This window comes from Montipora capricornis, chromosome 10 (genome assembly GCF_036669925.1).
Source record: "Montipora capricornis isolate CH-2021 chromosome 10, ASM3666992v2, whole genome shotgun sequence".
In the NCBI taxonomy this organism is placed as follows: Eukaryota; Metazoa; Cnidaria; class Anthozoa; order Scleractinia; family Acroporidae; genus Montipora; species Montipora capricornis.
Window position 1 is genome coordinate 22,678,248 of NC_090892.1, and position 19,418 is coordinate 22,697,665.

General features: G+C 38.9%; 1 protein-coding gene across 1 annotated transcript in view; it reads left to right on the forward strand.

The window, feature by feature from the left end:
• Window positions 1–19,418, forward strand: part of LOC138020426 (tyrosine-protein kinase BAZ1B-like) — a 67,392-nt gene that overhangs the window by 18,145 nt on the left and 29,829 nt on the right. Inside the window, exon 3 of the mRNA XM_068867415.1 lies at window positions 17,429–17,528. Within this exon, the coding sequence (XP_068723516.1) occupies window positions 17,429–17,528 (100 nt within the window). The remainder of the gene's footprint in view (window positions 1–17,428; window positions 17,529–19,418) is intronic.

Genomic DNA, 19,418 nt, shown 5'->3' on the forward strand with positions numbered 1-19,418 from the left:
TCGGGATGTCACACAATGAGCTTTGCGTGACATCCTGGCCATTGACTACATTACTGACTAAAAAGAAGGGTCCTAAAGGTAACTACCTTGAAAATGACGTACTATCCAGATTTTTTCAAACTTGGCACAATTGATATTCATTCACAGGACACTAAAAATGGGAATAAAAAGATGGTGTGACAGTGCTTGTTTTCGCGCTGCATGCCCTTTATTGTAAGTACAACAAAAAAAGCTTGTACTTAAAAATTACGTGACACACTGGTCTCTTTTGGTAATCCACCTTCCCACACGCTTGCGCTGGGAGAACGGCTGTGCTGTTCCCAACCCAGCTCACCACATTTGTTGTGTGGAGCTACCACTTAAAGCGGTGTCTAAGACACCCGCCTAATACGTTAGCTACGCCATGCTGGTGAGGCCCATCAAGGCCGAAACAGCTGTCCATGGCTGCTAATTGACCAGGTGAAATGGTTGTGTGCATGCGTGATGTGCTGGCCACACCGGTTTGGTGTTTGTGTCACCTTGCTTTTTTTGTTGTACTAAGCATAAAGGGCATGCAGTGGGAAAACAAGCACGGTGACACCATCTTCTTATTGCCTTTTACTAGTGTCCTGTGTATGAATATCAATTGTGCCAACTTTGACAAAAATCTAAATAGTATGTCATTTTCAAGGGAATTACCTTAAGGCCCCTTCTTTTTAGTCAGTCATGTATATATGTAGTCTTTTTAGTCAGTCACATATATATATGTCATGCAAAGCTCGTTGTGTGACATCCCGAAAGACGGCTGCGAAAGAGACTACGATCTTTACGAATTCCCACTTTGACACAGTTTCCATTTCGTGTAGAAAAAACAGAGTAAAGCTATCGAGAAGACAACTCTGAACTGGGACATAGGACCTTATTTTGTTTATCTTCATGCTGTGGACATCATTAATCAGTTACATTTAGCCCTGCTCTTGAAAACATCGTTGACTAGACTAGTTGAACCGTTCCTTCTTTAACTAAACCATTTTAGTCTTGTCTTGTCCATTTGACTTTGCACTGAATCGATTTCCCCTCTCTTAAACCATTTGACACTTGTTTGAACCATTTGTCGGTGAGTTAAGTCATTTGTCAATTAGCTGAATCGTGCCTTCTTTGAGTAAACCATTCTGCTATGGGGCACAAGATCATTTGTTGTCAGAGCTGATCATTTCACATTTCGTCGACGGATGGATTCTCAGTTGAATAAACCAATTTGAATTAGTCTGTTTCGTTTTAACATCAGTGTCTGAACCATTTCAAAACAATCTAGTAAACCATTTCAATTTTGACTAAACCGCTTCACAAAAGAACACCAATAACCTTTTGTATTTCAACATTGTCATTTCAAGACCAGTTATTTTGGGTGGCAAACCATCACTAAACCATTTCTGTTTTCTAGGTTTCATTTCAGTTTCTTGTATTTTTGCCGGTGATGGTGACCGATAGAGAAGCAAGCATTCCTTCCACATATTATTGTTAACTTGTCAAATGTTAATTTTAATTGATACAATCTTGGGAGGTATCGGGGCCTCCAGCGTCAGTACTATCTTGAGACCAAACGTACCAACAATTAATTTAAGAATGGTTTCTTTTTTGATTGCTTTCATCAGCAATAAATTGTTATGTGTAATCATAGCAACTGCAGCATGTTGATTGCACATGGAAAACAAATTTAAGGTCATTCCTCAGTATTGCACACTGTGCATCCTGTACTACTATGCATAATTTTTATTTGGAGACTTGAAATTCAAACTTGTGGGATTGCCTTCGTTTTATCATCAGCATTTTGATGAGAAGTATGGTTGGCCGTCACCACCAAACGTACAAGAAATTGAAATGGAAGAGAGAAAAGAGAAATGGTTTAGCGATGGTTTTCCAAAAGAAATAAGTGGTTTTGTGAAGTGGTTTAGTCAAAATTGAAATATTATTGTTTAGATTGTTTTGAAATAGTTCAGACGACGATGTTAAAATGGAACAGACAAGTTCAAATTATTGGTTCATTCAACTGAGAATCCATCCGTCGACGAAATATGAAATGATCAGATGTGACAACAAATGATCTTGTGCCCTGTATCACAATCATTATGGTTTACTCAAGGAAGGCACGATTCAGGTAATTGACAAATGACTTAACTCACTGGCAAATGGTTGAATCAAGTGTCAAATGGTTTAAGAGAGGGACAATCGATTCAGTGCAAAGCCAAATGGACAAGACAAGACTGAAATGGTTTAGTTAAAGAACGAACGGTTGAAGTAATCGACAGACGACTTAACTCACCAGCAAATGGGTTAATGAAGTGTCAAGTAGTTTAATAGCCGGGCAAGTGATTCAGTGCAAGGTCAAATGGACAAGTCAAGACTGGATTGATCAGTCGTGAGCCCGATAAAACTTGGCACAAACCTGACAGGCTTTTTTGTCTTCCTTCTTTTTGGATGAAGTATTCTTTTTGTTTTTTGAGAGCAGCGCTAAATGTTTACAACTAAGGGCTAAATGTAACTGATTAATGATGTCCACAGCATGAAGATAAACAAGATAAAGTGCTATGTCCTAGTTCAGAGTTGTCTTCTCTATAGCTTTACTCTGTTTTCGTACGTGAAATGGAAACGGTGTCGAAGTGGGGTTTCATAAAGAATGTGGTCTCCTTCCCAGTCGTCTTTCGGGATGTCACACAATGAGCTTTGCGTGACATCCTGGCCATTGACTACATGACTGACTAAAAAGAAGGGTCCTTAAGGTAACTCCCTTGAAAATGACGTACTATCCAGATTTTTTTCAAACTTGGCAGAATTGATATTCATTCACAGGACACTAAAAATGGGAATAAAAAGATGGTGTGACAGTGCTTGTTTTCGCGCTGCATGCCCTTTATTGTAAGTACAACAAAAAAAGCTTGTACTTAAAAATTACGTGACACACTGGTCTCTTTTGGTGATCCACCTTCCCACACGCTTGCGCTGGGAGAACGGCTGTGCTGTTCTCAACCCAGCTCACCACATTTGTTGTGTGGAGCTACCACTTAAAGCGGTGTCTAAGACACCCGCCTAATACGTTAGCTACGCCATGCTGGTGAGGCCCATCAAGGCCGAAACAGCTGTCCATGGCTGCTAATTGACCAGGTGAAATGGTTGTGTGCATGCGTGATGTGCTGGCCACACCGGTTTGGTGTTTGTGTCACCTTGCTTTTTTTGTTGTACTAAGCATAAAGGGCATGCAGTGGGAAAACAAGCACGGTGACACCATCTTCTTATTGCCTTTTACTAGTGTCCTGTGTATAAATATCAATTGTGCCAACTTTGACAAAAATCTAAATAGTATGTCATTTTCAAGGGAATTACCTTAAGGCCCCTTCTTTTTAGTCAGTCATGTATATATGGAGTCTTTTTAGTCAGTCACGTATATATTATGTCATGCAAAGCTCGTTGTGTGACATCCCGAAAGACGGCTGCGAAAGAGACTACGATCTTTACGAATTCCCACTTTGACACAGTTTCCATTTCATGTAGAAAGAAACAGAGTAAAGCTATCGAGAAGACAACTCTGAACTGGGACATAGGACCTTATTTTGTTTATCTTCATGCTGTGGACATCATTAATCAGTTACATTTAGCCCTGCTCTTGAAAACATCGTTGACTAGACTAGTTGAACCGTTCCTTCTTTAACTAAACCATTTTAGTCTTGTCTTGTCCATTTGACTTTGCACTGAATCGATTTCCCCTCTCTTAAACCATTTGACACTTGTTTGAACCATTTGTCGGTGAGTTAAGTCATTTGTCAATTAGCTGAATCGTGCCTTCTTTGAGTAAACCATTCTGCTATGGGGCACAAGATCATTTGTTGTCAGAGCTGATCATTTCACATTTCGTCGACGGATGGATTCTCAGTTGAATAAACCAATTTGAATTAGTCTGTTTCGTTTTAACATCAGTGTCCGAACCATTTCAAAACAATCTAGTAAACCATTTCAATTTTGACTAAACCGCTTCACAAAAGAACACCAATAACCTTTTGTATTTCAACATTGTCATTTCAAGACCAGTTATTTTGGGTGGCAAACCATCACTAAACCATTTCTGTTTTCTAGGTTTCATTTCAGTTTCTTGTATTTTTGCCGGTGATGGTGACCGATAGAGAAGCAAGCATTCCTTCCACATATTATTGTTAACTTGTCAAATGTTAATTTTAATTGATACAATCTTGGGAGGTATCGGGGCCTCCAGCGTCAGTACTATCTTGAGACCAAACGTACCAACAATTAATTTAAGAATGGTTTCTTTTTGATTGCTTTCATCAGCAATAAATTGTTATGTGTAATCATAGCAACTGCAGCATGTTGATTGCACATGGAAAACAAATTTAAGGTCATTCCTCAGTATTGCACACTGTGCATCCTGTACTACTACGCATAATTTTTATTTGGAGACTTGAAATTCAAACTTGTGGGATTGCCTTCGTTTTATCATCAGCATTTTGATGAGAAGTATGGTTGGCCGTCACCACCAAACGTACAAGAAATTGAAATGGAAGAGAGAAAAGAGAAATGGTTTAGCGATGGTTTTCCAAAAGAAATAAGTGGTTTTGTGAAGTGGTTTAGTCAAAATTGAAATATTATTGTTTAGATTGTTTTGAAATAGTTCAGACGACGATGTTAAAATGGAACAGACAAGTTCAAATTATTGGTTCATTCAACTGAGAATCCATCCGTCGACGAAATATGAAATGATCAGATGTGACAACAAATGATCTTGTGCCCTGTATCACAATCATTATGGTTTACTCAAGGAAGGCACGATTCAGGTAATTGACAAATGACTTAACTCACTGGCAAATGGTTGAATCAAGTGTCAAATGGTTTAAGAGAGGGACAATCGATTCAGTGCAAAGCCAAATGGACAAGACAAGACTGAAATGGTTTAGTTAAAGAACGAACGGTTGAAGTAATCGACAGACGACTTAACTCACCAGCAAATGGGTTAATGAAGTGTCAAGTAGTTTAATAGCCGGGCAAGTGATTCAGTGCAAGGTCAAATGGACAAGCAGGGTGAGACGAAAATGAAAAGATGAGGTTGCCCTTCGGGCAAGCTGTTACTGGAGGTTACTAGCCCGAAGGTCTGAGGAGCTAGCCCGAAATTAAATTGTTTATAAAGAATAATCAGATTTATTTAATTATGCAAAATACAAGTAATGATACCGCATGCATAGATATAAACTAATTCTTCGTAGTATTTTCAATTGATTCTTGAATGTGATTTTCGTTTTAACTTCAACCTCATAGTTCATAGTTTGCCTAGTATAATATAAAATATATTAACTAAAACAGTTGAACAGTGAGCTATAGGAAATATTTCAGTTCCTTGTTTGTACTGCTAACATGAACGAGGTTCTCCGAATGAACAACATCAACAAATTTGCCGAAAGTTTGGGAATGCCTTTAGTCATTTTGAATATCTACAGAATGCAATTTGGATATAATCAACGCAGTGAACGCACATGTATGAAAATTGTTTCGCTTTATAAGACCAGAAAATTTTTATTAATCGCAAATGATTGTTTCAGAGTAACATTTTATTCAAACATGGGCGAAATAGTAAAGGAAAAATAACCTCTGGATTCAAATGGGTTCATTCCTTCAATGTTTACATCTGCAGTTACCCCCGTTGACGGTCAAAAATATTATAAATTTACGGAAATCACAACACAGTTATTTTGGTGAATGTTACGTTGCGATCGGTCAATTAAACTACCACTGTAATCATGTGTAATCTGAAGTCTGTCGACATTCTCTTCAAAGCTTGTCAAGCTGACAAACTCTTCCAGAAGTGAGAAAACATCATGTTCTAAATTACTCGAGTTGCGTGTTTTTGTTTTATTTTTTTATCGGATGATAACGGCACCAGGTCTGCTAGCTTTTCTTCAAGCGAGTTTTTTCTTGTTTTTTAATCTGACGCGAAGTGGGCCTTTTTTGTTTTAACAATGAATTGGCGGCTTTAAAATAGAAACAAGAATCCGGATTTGGATTTTCCCAACGAAACGCACCGAAACTTCCGAGAAAATCCACTGCAGCGTGACTTGGCTGGAATTTAATTAGACTGATTGTCTCGCACTGCACGCTGTCAGTCGGCAAATAATTATATTTCGGTTGCTTATGTGATAAGAAGAAAAAGTCATGACGTTATTTACAGACGCAACTAAAATGTGGCGCAAAACGTTGTCACGCTACGTTAATTTGGCCTCATAACGTTATCATTTTCTCTCCGGAGCTTTCTGCTACACACTTCTTGGCATAAAAGCTCAATTTATCATCAGAAAAGAGGAACCAACGGTGCTTGCCCGTCGGGCAAGCTACGATAAGAAAGTGCTAGCCCGACAAGTCATTCCACTAGCCCCGGGCTATCGGACAGCACTTTCGTCGCGCCCTGACAAGTCAAGACTGGATTGATCAGTCGTGAGCCCGATAAAACTTGGCACAAACCTGACAGGCTTTTTTGTTTTCCTTCTTTTTGGATGAAGTATTCTTTTTGTTTTTTGAGAGCAGCGCTAAATGTTTACAACTAAGGGCTAAATGTATTTGATTAATGATGTCCACAGCATGAAGATAAACAAGATAAAGTGCTATGTCCCAGTTCAGAGTCGTCTTCTCCATAGCTTTACTCTGTTTTTTCTACATGAAATGGAAACTCTGTCAAAGTGGGAATTCGTAAAGATCGTAGTCTCTTTCGCAACCGTCTTTCGGGATGTCACACAATGAGCTTTGCGTGACATCCTGGCCATTGACTACATGACTGACTAAAAAGAAGGGTCCTTAAGGTAACTCCCTTGAAAATGACGTACTATCCAGATTTTTTTCAAACTTGGCACAATTGATATTCATTCACAGGACACTAAAAATGGGAATAAAAAGATGGTGTCACAGTGCTTGCTTTCGCGCTGCATGCCCTTTATTCTAAGTAAAACAAAAAAAGCTTGTACTTAAAAATTACGTGACACACTGGTCTCTTTTGGTGATCCACCTTCCCACACGCTTGCGCTGGGAGAACGGCTGTGCTGTTCCCAACCCAGCTCACCACAAATGTTGTGTGGAGCTACCACTTAAAGCGGTGTCTAAGACACCCGCCTAATACGTTAGCTACGCCATGCTGGTGAGGCCCATCAAGGCCGAAACAGCTGTCCATGGCTGCTAATTGACCAGGTGAAATGGTTGTGTGCATGCGTGATGTGCTGGCCACACCGGGTTGGTGTTTGTGTCACCTTGCTTTTTTTGTTGTACTAAGCATAAAGGGCATGCAGTGGGAAAACAAGCACGGTGACACCATCTTCTTATTGCCTTTTACTAGTGTCCTGTGTATGAATATCAATTGTGCCAACTTTGACAAAAATCTAAATAGTATGTCATTTTCAAGGGATTTACCTTAAGGCCCCTTCTTTTAGTCAGTCGTGTATATATGTGGTCTTTTTAGTCAGTCACGTATATGTTATGTCATGCAAAGGTCGTTGTGTGACATCCCGAAAGACGGCTGCGAAAGGGACTAGGTTCTTTAGGAATTCCCACTTTGACACAGTTTCCATTTCATGTAGAAAAAACAGAGTAAAGCTATCGAGAAGACAACTCTGAACTGGGACATAGGACCTTATTTTGTTTATCTTCATGCTGTGGACATCATTAATCAGTTACATTTAGCCTTTAGTTACATTTAGCCCTGCTCTTGAAAAACATCGTTGACTAGACTAGTTGAACCTTTTCTTCTTTAACTAAACCATGTTAGTCTTGTCTTGTCCATTTGACTTTGCAGTAAATGGATTGCCTGTTTCTTAAACCATTCGACACTTGTTTGAACCATTTGTCGGTGAGTTAAGTCATTTGTCAATTAGCTGAATCGTGCCTTCTTTGAGTAAACCATTCTGCTATGGGGCACAAGATCATTTGTTGTCAGAGCTAATCATTTCACATTTCGTCGACGGATGGATTCTCAGTTGAATAAACCAATTTGAATTAGTCTCTTCCGTTTTAAACTCAGTGTCTGAACCATTTCAAAACAATCTAGTAAACCATTTCAATTTTGACTAAACTGCTTCACAAAAGAACAGTAATCACCTTTTGTATTTCGACATTGTCATTTCAAGACCAGTGATTTCGTGAGGGAAACCATCACTAAACCATTTCTGTTTTCTAGGTTTCATTTCAGTTTCTTGTATTTTTGCCGGTGATGGTGACCGATAGAGAAGCAAGCATTCCTTCCACATATCATTGTTAACTTGTCAAATGTTAATTTTAATTGATACAATCTTGGGAGGTATCGGGGCCTCCAGCGTCAGTACTATTTTGAGACCAAACGTACCAACAATTAATTTAAGAATGGTTTCTTTTTTGATTGCTTTCATCAGCAATAAATTGTTATGTGTAATCATAGCAACTGCAGCATGTTGATTGCACATGGAAAACAAATTTAAGGTCATTCCTCAGTATTGCACACTGTGCATTCTGTACTATGCATAATTTTTATTTGGAGACTTGAAATTCAACCTTGTGGGATTGCCTTCGTTTTATCATCAGCATTTTGGTGAGAAGTATGGTTGGCCGTCACCACCAAACGTACAAGAAATTGAAATGGAAGAGAGAAAAGAGAAATGGTTTAGCGATGGTTTTCCAAAAGAAATAAGTGGTTTAGTCAAAATTGAAATATTATTGTTTAGATTGTTTTGAAATAGTTCAGACGACGATGTTAAAATGGAACAGACAAGTTCAAATTATTGGTTCATTCAACTGAGAATCCATCCGTCGACGAAATATGAAATGATCAGGTGTGACAACAAATGATCTTGTGCCCTGTATCACAATCATTATGGTTTACTCAAGGAAGGCACGATTCAGGTAATTGACAAATGACTTAACTCACTGGCAAATGGTTGAATCAAGTGTCAAATGGTTTAAGAGAGGGGCAATCGATTCAGTGCAAAGCCAAATGGACAAGACAAGACTGAAATGGTTTAGTTAAAGAACGAACGGTTGAAGTAATCGACAGACCACTTAACTCACCAGCAAATGGTTTAATGAAGTGTCAAGTAGTTTAATAGCCGGGCAAGTGATTCAGTACAAGGTCAAATGGACAAGTCAAGACTGGATTGATCAGTCGTGAGCCCGATAAAACTTGGCACAAACCTGACAGGCTTTTTTGTCTTCCTTCTTTTTGGATGAAGTATTTTTTTTGTTTTTGGAGAGCAGCGCTAAATGTTTACAACTAAGGGCTAAATGTAACTGATTAATGATGTCCACAGCATGAAGATAAACAAGATAAAGTGCTATGTCCCAGTTCAGAGTTGTCTTCTCTATAGCTTTACTCTGTTTTCGTACGTGAAATGGAAACGGTGTCGAAGTGGGGTTTCGTAAAGAATGTGGTCTCCTTCGCAGTCGTCTTTCGGGATGTCACACAATGAGCTTTGCGTGACATCCTGGCCATTGACTACATGACTGACTAAAAAGAAGGGTCCATAAGGTAACTCCCTTGAAAATGACGTACTATCCAGATTTTTTTCAAACTTGGCACAATTGATATTCATTCACAGGACACTAAAAATGGGAATAAAAAGATGGTGTCACAGTGCTTGCTTTCGCGCTGCATGCCCTTTATTCTAAGCACAACAAAAAAAGCTTGTACTTAAAAATTACGTGACACACTGGTCTCTTTTGGTGATCCACCTTCCCACACGCTTGCGCTGGGAGAACGGCTGTGCTGTTCCCAACCCAGCTCACCACATTTGTTGTGTGGAGCTACCACTTAAAGCGGTGTCTAAGACACCCGCCTAATACGTTAGCTACGCCATGCTGGTGAGGCCCATCAAGGCCGAAACAGCTGTCCATGGCTGCTAATTGACCAGGTGAAATGGTTGTGTGCATGCGTGATGTGCTGGCCACACCGGGTTGGTGTTTGTGTCACCTTGCTTTTTTTGTTGTTCTAAGCATAAAGGGCATGCAGTGGGAAAACAAGCACGGTGACACCATCTTCTTATTGCCTTTTACTAGTGTCCTGTGTATAAATATCAATTGTGCCAACTTTGACAAAAATCTAAATAGTATGTCATTTTCAAGGGAATTACCTTAAGGCCCCTTCTTTTTAGTCAGTCATGTATATATGTAGTCTTTTTAGTCAGTCACATATATATTATGTCATGCAAAGCTCGTTGTGTGACATCCCGAAAGACGGCTGCGAAAGAGACTACGATCTTTCCGAATTCCCACTTTGACACAGTTTCCATTTCGTGTAGAAAAAACAGAGTAAAGCTATCGAGAAGACAACTCTGAACTGGGACATAGGACCTTATTTTGTTTATCTTCATGCTGTGGACATCATTAATCAGTTACATTTAGCCCTGCTCTTGAAAACATCGTCGACTAGACTAGTTGAACCGTTCCTTCTTTAACTAAACCATTTTAGTCTTGTCTTGTCCATTTGACTTTGCACTGAATCGATTGCCCCTGTCTTAAACCATTTGACACTTGTTTGAACCATTTGTCGGTGAGTTAAGTCATTTGTCAATTAGCTGAATCGTGCCTTCTTTGAGTAAACCATTCTGCTATGGGGCACAAGATCATTTGTTGTCAGAGCTGATCATTTCACTTTTCGTCGACGGATGGACTCTCAGTTGAATAAACCAATTTGAATTAGTCTGTTTCGTTTTAACATCAGTGTCCGAACCATTTCAAAACAATCTAGTAAACCATTTCAATTTTGACTAAACCGCTTCACAAAAGAACACTAATAACCTTTTGTATTTCGACATTGTCATTTCAAGACCAGTTATTTTGTGTGGCAAACCATCACTAAACCATTTCTGTTTTCTAGGTTTCATTTCAGTTTCTTGTATTTTTGCCGGTGATGGTGACCGATAGAGAAGCAAGCATTCCTTCCACATATTATTGTTAACTTGTCAAATGTTAATTTTAATTGATACAATCTTGGGAGGTATCGGGGCCTCCAGCGTCAGTACTATTTTGAGATCAAACGTACCAACAATTAATTTAAGAATGGTTTCTTTTTTGATTGCTTTCATCAGCAATAAATTGTTATGTGTAATCATAGCAACTGCAGCATGTTGATTGCACATGGAAAACAAATTTAAGGTCATTCCTCAGTATTGCACACTGTGCATCCTGTACTATGCATAATTTTTATTTGGAGACTTGAAATTCAAACTTGTGGGATTGCCTTCGTTTTATCATCAGCATTTTGGTGAGAAGTATGGTTGGCCGTCACCACCAAACATACAAGAAATTGAAATGGAAGAGAGAAAAGAGAAATGGTTTAGCGATGGTTTTCCAAAAGAAATAAGTGGTTTAGTCAAAATTGAAATATTATTGTTTAGATTGTTTTGAAATAGTTCAGACGACGATGTTAAAATGGAACAGACAAGTTCAAATTATTGGTTCATTCAACTGAGAATCCATCCGTCGACGAAATATGAAATGATCAGGTGTGACAACAAATGATCTTGTGCCCTGTATCACAATCATTATGGTTTACTCAAGGAAGGCACGATTCAGGTAATTGACAAATGACTTAACTCACTGGCAAATGGTTGAATCAAGTGTCAAATGGTTTAAGAGAGGGGCAATCGATTCAGTGCAAAGCCAAATGGACAAGACAAGACTGAAATGGTTTAGTTAAAGAACGAACGGTTGAAGTAATCGACAGACGACTTAACTCACCAGCAAATGGGTTAATGAAGTGTCAAGTAGTTTAATAGCCGGGCAAGTGATTCAGTGCAAGGTCAAATGGACAAGTCAAGACTGGATTGATCAGTCGTGAGCCCGATAAAACTTGGCACAAACCTGACAGGCTTTTTTGTCTTCCTTCTTTTTGGATGAAGTATTCTTTTTGTTTTTTGAGAGCAGCGCTAAATGTTTACAACTAAGGGCTAAATGTAACTGATTAATGATGTCCACAGCATGAAGATAAACAAGATAAAGTGCTATGTCCCAGTTCAGAGTTGTCTTCTCTATAGCTTTACTCTGTTTTCGTACGTGAAATGGAAACGGTGTCGAAGTGGGGTTTCGTAAAGAATGTGGTCTCCTTCGCAGTCGTCTTTCGGGATGTCACACAATGAGCTTTGCGTGACATCCTGGCCATTGACTACATGACTGACTTAAAAGAAGGGTCCTTAAGGTAACTCACTTGAAACTGACGTACTATCCAGATTTTTTTTTCAAACTTGGCACAAATGATATTCATTCACAGGACACTAAAAATGGGAATAAAAAGATGGTGTCACAGTGCTTGCTTTCGCGCTGCATGCCCTTTATTCTAAGTACAACAAAAAAAGCTTGTACTTAAAAATTATGTGACACACTGGTCTCTTTTGGTGATCCACCTTCCCACACGCTTGCGCTGGGAGAACGGCTGTGCTGTTCCCAACCCAGCTCACCACAAATGTTGTGTGGAGCTACCACTTAAAGCGGTGTCTAAGACACCCGCCTAATACGTTAGCTACGCCATGCTGGTGAGGCCCATCAAGGCCGAAACAGCTGTCCATGGCTGCTAATTGACCAGGTGAAATGGTTGTGTGCATGCGTGATGTGCTGGCCACACCGGGTTGGTGTTTGTGTCACCTTGCTTTTTTTGTTGTTCTAAGCATAAAGGGCATGCAGTGGGAAAACAAGCACGGTGACACCATCTTCTTATTGCCTTTTACTAGTGTCCTGTGTATAAATATCAATTGTGCCAACTTTGACAAAAATCTAAATAGTATGTCATTTTCAAGGGAATTACCTTAAGGCCCCTTCTTTTTAGTCAGTCATGTATATATGTAGTCTTTTTAGTCAGTCACATATATATTATGTCATGCAAAGCTCGTTGTGTGACATCCCGAAAGACGGCTGCGAAAGAGACTACGATCTTTGCGAATTCCCACTTTGACACAGTTTCCATTTCGTGTAGAAAAAACAGAGTAAAGCTATCGAGAAGACAACTCTGAACTGGGACATAGGACCTTATTTTGTTTATCTTCATGCTGTGGACATCATTAATCAGTTACATTTAGCCCTGCTCTTGAAAACATCGTTGACTAGACTAGTTGAACCGTTCCTTCTTTAACTAAACCATTTTAGTCTTGTCTTGTCCATTTGACTTTGCACTGAATCGATTGCCCCTGTCTTAAACCATTTGACACTTGTTTGAACCATTTGTCGGTGAGTTAAGTCATGTGTCAATTAGCTGAATCGTGCCTTCTTTGAGTAAACCATTCTGCTATGGGGCACAAGATCATTTGTTGTCAGAGCTGATCATTTCACTTTTCGTCGACGGATGGATTCTCAGTTGAATAAACCAATTTGAATTAGTCTGTTTCGTTTTAACATCAGTGTCCGAACCATTTCAAAACAATCTAGTAAACCATTTCAATTTTGACTAAACCGCTTCACAAAAGAACACTAATAATCTTTTGTATTTCGACATTGTCATTTCAAGACCAGTTATTTTGTGTGGCAAACCATCACTAAACCATTTCTGTTTTCTAGGTTTCATTTCAGTTTCTTGTATTTTTGCCGGTGATGGTGACCGATAGAGAAGCAAGCATTCCTTCCACATATTATTGTTAACTTGTCAAATGTTAATTTTAATTGATACAATCTTGGGAGGTATCGGGGCCTCCAGCGTCAGTACTATTTTGAGACCAAACGTACCAACAATTAATTTAAGAATGGTTTCTTTTTTGATTGCTTTCATCAGCAATAAATTGTTATGTGTAATCATAGCAACTGCAGCATGTTGATTGCACATGGAAAACAAATTTAAGGTCATTCCTCAGTATTGCACACTGTGCATCCTGTACTATGCATAATTTTTATTTGGAGACTTGAAATTCAAACTTGTGGGATTGCCTTCGTTTTATCATCAGCATTTTGGTGAGAAGTATGGTTGGCCGTCACCACCAAACGTACAAGAAATTGAAATGGAAGAGAGAAAAGAGAAATGGTTTAGCGATGGTTTTCCAAAAGAAATAAGTGGTTTAGTCAAAATTGAAATATTATTGTTTAGATTGTTTTGAAATAGTTCAGACGACGATGTTAAAATGGAACAGACAAGTTCAAATTATTGGTTCATTCAACTGAGAATCCATCCGTCGACGAAATATGAAATGATCAGGTGTGACAACAAATGATCTTGTGCCCTGTATCACAATCATTATGGTTTACTCAAGGAAGGCACGATTCAGGTAATTGACAAATGACTTAACTCACTGGCAAATGGTTGAATCAAGTGTCAAATGGTTTAAGAGAGGGGCAATCGATTCAGTGCAAAGCCAAATGGACAAGACAAGACTGAAATGGTTTAGTTAAAGAACGAACGGTTGAAGTAATCGACAGACGACTTAACTCACCAGCAAATGGTTTAATGAAGTGTCAAGTAGTTTAATAGCCGGGCAAGTGATTCAGTGCAAGGTCAAATGAACAAGTCAAGACTGTATTGATCAGTCGTGAGCCCGATAAAACTTGGCACAAACCTGACAGGCTTTTTTGTCTTCCTTCTTTTTGGATGAAGTATTCTTTTTGTTTTTTGAGAGCAGCGCTAAATGTTTACAACTAAGGGCTAAATGTAACTGATTAATGATGTCCACAGCATGAAGATAAACAAGATAAAGTGCTATGTCCCAGTTCAGAGTTGTCTTCTCTATAGCTTTACTCTGTTTTCGTACGTGAAATGGAAACGGTGTCGAAGTGGGGTTTCGTAAAGAATGTGGTCTCCTTCGCAGTCGTCTTTCGGGATGTCACACAATGAGCTTTGCGTGACATCCTGGCCATTGACTACATGACTGACTTAAAAGAAGGGTCCTTAAGGTAACTCACTTGAAACTGACGTACTATCCAGATTTTTTTTTCAAACTTGGCACAATTGATATTCATTCACAGGACACTAAAAATGGGAATAAAAAGATGGTGTCACAGTGCTTGCTTTCGCGCTGCATGCCCTTTATTCTAAGTACAACAAAAAAAGCTTGTACTTAAAAATTACGTGACACACTGGTCTCTTTTGGTGATCCACCTTCCCACACGCTTGCGCTGGGAGAACGGCTGTGCTGTTCCCAACCCAGCTCACCACATTTGTTGTGTGGAGCTACCACTTAAAGCGGTGTCTAAGACACCCGCCTAATACGTTAGCTACGCCATGCTGGTGAGGCCCATCAAGGCCGAAACAGCTGTCCATGGCTGCTAATTGACCAGGTGAAATGGTTGTGTGCATGTGTGATGTGCTGGCCACACCGGGTTGGTGTTTGTGTCACCTTGCTTTTTTTGTTGTACTAAGCATAAAGGGCATGCAGTGGGAAAACAAGCACGGTGACACCATCTTCTTATTGCCTTTTACTAGTGTCCTGTGTATAAATATCAAGAATATTATTGTGCCAAGTTTGACAAAAATCTAAATAGGATGTCATTTTCAAGGGAATTACCTTAAGGCCCCTTCTTTTTAGTCAGTCATGTATATATGGAGTCTTTTTAGTTAGTCACGTATATATTATGTCATGCAAAGCTCGTTGTGTGACATCCCGAAAGACGGCTGCGAAAGAGACTACAATCTTTACGAATTCCCACTTTGACACAGTTTCCATTTCATGTAGAAAAAACAGAGTAAAGCTATCGAGAAGACAACTCTGAACTGGGACATAGGACCTTATTTTGTTTATCTTCATGCTGTGGACATCATTAATCAGTTATATTTAGCCCTGCTCTTGAAAACATCGTTGACTAGACTAGTTGCACCGTTCCTTCTTTAACTAAACCATTTTAGTCTTGTCTTGTCCATTTGACTTTGCACTGAATCGATTGCCCCTGTCTTAAACCATTTGACACTTGTTTGAACCATTTGTCGGTGAGTTAAGTCATTTGTCAATTAGCTGAATCGTGCCTTCTTTGAGTAAACCATTCTGCTATGGGGCACAAGATCATTTGTTGTCAGAGCTGATCATTTCACATTTCGTCGACGGATGGATTCTCAGTTGAATAAACCAATTTGAATTAGTCTGTTCCGTTTTAACATCAGTGTCTCAACTATTTCAAAACAATCTAGTAAACCATTTCAATTTTGACTAAACCGCTTCAGAAAAGAACACTAATAACCTTTTGTATTTCGACATTGTCATTTCAAGACCAGTTATTTTGTGTGGCAAACCATCACTAAACCATTTCTGTTTTCTAGGTTTCATTTCAGTTTCTTGTATGTTTGCCGGTGATGGTGACCCATAGAGAAGCAAGCATTCCTTCCACATATTATTGTTAACTTTTCAAATGTTAATTTTAATTGATACAATCTTGCGAGGTATCGGGCCCTCCGGCGTCAGTACTATTTTGAGACCAAACGTACCAACAATTAATTTAAGAATGGTTTCTTTTTTGATTGCTCTCATCAGCGATAAATTGTTATGTGTAATCATAGCAACTGCAGCTTGTTGATTGCACATGGAAAACAAATTTAAGGTCATTGCTCAGTATTGCACACTGCGCATCCTGTACTATGCATATGGTACATGTCAATATTAAATTTTTATAAATTGGATCATATTTGCAAGTTTGTAAATATGGCTTAAGTCAATCATACACGCTGAAACAGTTCTCATAACATGTGAGACAAGTTGTGAATGACCCATAATTCTTTGTGAGTAAGCGGGCGCATTCTGAAAACATGGGTTCTGTATCCAGTTGAGACAATAGTTAGAATTAACTTCTACAGAAATGATAGTGATGGGATTCCTATATTTTAAGCCAAACAACTCTGCTAAGTATGATTTCATTAAGTGGGTGTTAAGAGCATGGAGAGAGATCCCTGAAGAAGTTGTGACAAAATCTTTTTGATCCTGTGGGATTATGAACAATTTAGACAAAACCCAGGTTGATGATGTTTCTGATAATAATACAAGAAATACCAATGATAATGGAGGACGGTTGAAAGCAGTGAGGACAATGAGCTCCGTCTTAATTCCCCATTGAGCTTAAGCTTGTTCACAACCATCCATTGCTGGACATCTTGAATGCTCCTCTCAATTAATGATTTGGACTGCATCTGCATGGTTGATTGACATGTATGTCTGGGTGTCATTGGCATAGAAGTGAAACCTCATGCTTTGATGCTTGATGGCATCTGACACCACATGCCAGCTTGTGCTTAGATAAACAATCATTCGCGACTCTGACGTATTTGAACTGATTTGAGAGATATGAACGCATCCAGGCCAAGGCATTACCTTTCGTCGTTCCGATCCAATCTGATCCAATCCGGTCCGGCCCGTTCTTGGTTTTAACAATGGCCAAAGATCTAACTATCTTGATAATGAAAGATGCAGGGGTTGGGTTTATTTGATTTTTAAAAATTGACCAGTAATGGTCAAATCTTTCTTTACCTTGTGTAATTAAATTACTGCAGGTTCAGAAGGATTACAAGCTCTTGGAGAAAAATGCTCTAAACACCTGGAGAATAAATACTTTGAAGATGAGCTAGTGGAATATCGTGTTGGAGGACAATGGTAAGATGCATTGCCTATTCATGATTGGTCAATAAACCTGCTTTGTTATTGTGGTGAAATTTTTGAATTATATCGTTGGGCAGAACAGGGAAGGAAGAGGGCTCGCTTTGACCGACAGAAAGATGTTTACTACTTGTTTCAGTTATGCTTGGTTGGTGTAGTACATAGGTTACACTTTCCCTCCTCAAATCCTGATTATGCTCTCTCAACATGCTTATATACATTGGAACCCCTCTAAACCAGACACCCTCGGCTTGGTTTAGAGGGATGTCCGGTGTACTGAGGTATTACCCGTAAGGCAATTTTGTGCCGCATATTGTATTGTCTGACTGTAAGTACCAGCACATGGTACATAATAAAGCACATCAGTAAAGGAACAAACAACATGGATCACAAGAAAGCTTTTCAGCCTCATTTTATTTAATTTACAAAAAAATTCAGGGTTACACGCAAGGTAATATGATTGCTGCTTTTAAATTATAATAAATTTAACCCTTTAACACCCAAACTGGCCTAAACTGGCCAGCCTTAATATTTTACTCTGTCTAACGCCAGAATATTTTACTCCGTCTAATGCCAGACGATTTTACTCGTCAATGGGGAATCCTTGGGTGTCAATGGGTTAAACATGGAATGTTCAAGATTCTCAGTATAAATTTCCAAGATGCTTTTGGAAAAAGGAATCTAATGTTAACTGCATCTAATTACAATGTTGTTCAACTTTTCAGCTCTAAAACCAGTTGGAGATAATTCTCATCTTTGTGAACTAAAAAATTTCTTAACTTAATAAGCATATCACACACTTTATGTAAAAGCAGGGCTTGACACTAACTTTTGACACCACTTTTCACTTTGGAGAGTACTGTAGGTTTCAAAATTTGCTTTCCATCTCAGAATCTCACTTTCCAAAATAGATTACACTATTAAAGTTGCTTACCGCAGAAATAAAAATGTTTCTTGGTACTGTCAGTGTGTTATTTGATCTTACCCAGAAGCACAAATCCGATATGGTGCATTCAGTTTGCACGTGTGATTTTTTTGTGTGATTGTTGTACTCAGACTTTCTGAGACAAGAGCTCTTCGATATGGTGGAAAACAAGGTGATTGTGGCAAATGTTTGCTAATCACTCAATGTTTAGGGGTTGCTTGCTCATTTTATTACATACTGTACATGTACATTTGGCTTAAGGCCTTTAAAAAGAAGAAGGTTTTCTGTCATAGTGAAAAATATACTTTCCAAATTGGGTGAATATTCTGGTTCATTTCTGTTTTTTTACCTTCCAAGTGTTAAATATACTCTCCAATGGGAAACGGGTGAGTGTTTATGTTGAGGCCTGGAAAGGTTACTGCCAGGAACAACAACATGTTTCTCCTCATCACTGTGGACAAACTGTTCATCTGACTCTTCAGCTATCGGTTCAACAAAGCTTGATATTAGTTTTCTTTTCCAGTTCTCAGTGCTTTCTTCTGTTGGCGGTTCAATGTCAATATTTTGCAAGATTGACTGATCTACTCTCAACTGTTGAGCAAGATGTGACATTTGAGTGTCATCTTCATCTTCTTGTTTGTCAGTCACAGGAAAGCCAGTGATTTTGAAACACTTTGTAAGTGTTGATGGTGCTGTCTCAGACCCTGCCATGGCTATCCAGTTGATAGCGTCTAGGTCTTGCTTTTAAGTAGTAAGTGGATAATTGGACCTGAAATTGTTATGTTCTTGGCCCATGCGTGGCAAAACCACTGACACACAAGTTTGTTCAGTTTATAAAATTTCAGAAGTTTTTGGAACGCTTCTTGCTGGGGTTGCTATTTTTTCTTTACTCGGTCTTGTAGACTTCTTTCTTCTTTAAACTATCATCTGCAATTGATTTACCGATCCCAAATTAACCGCTT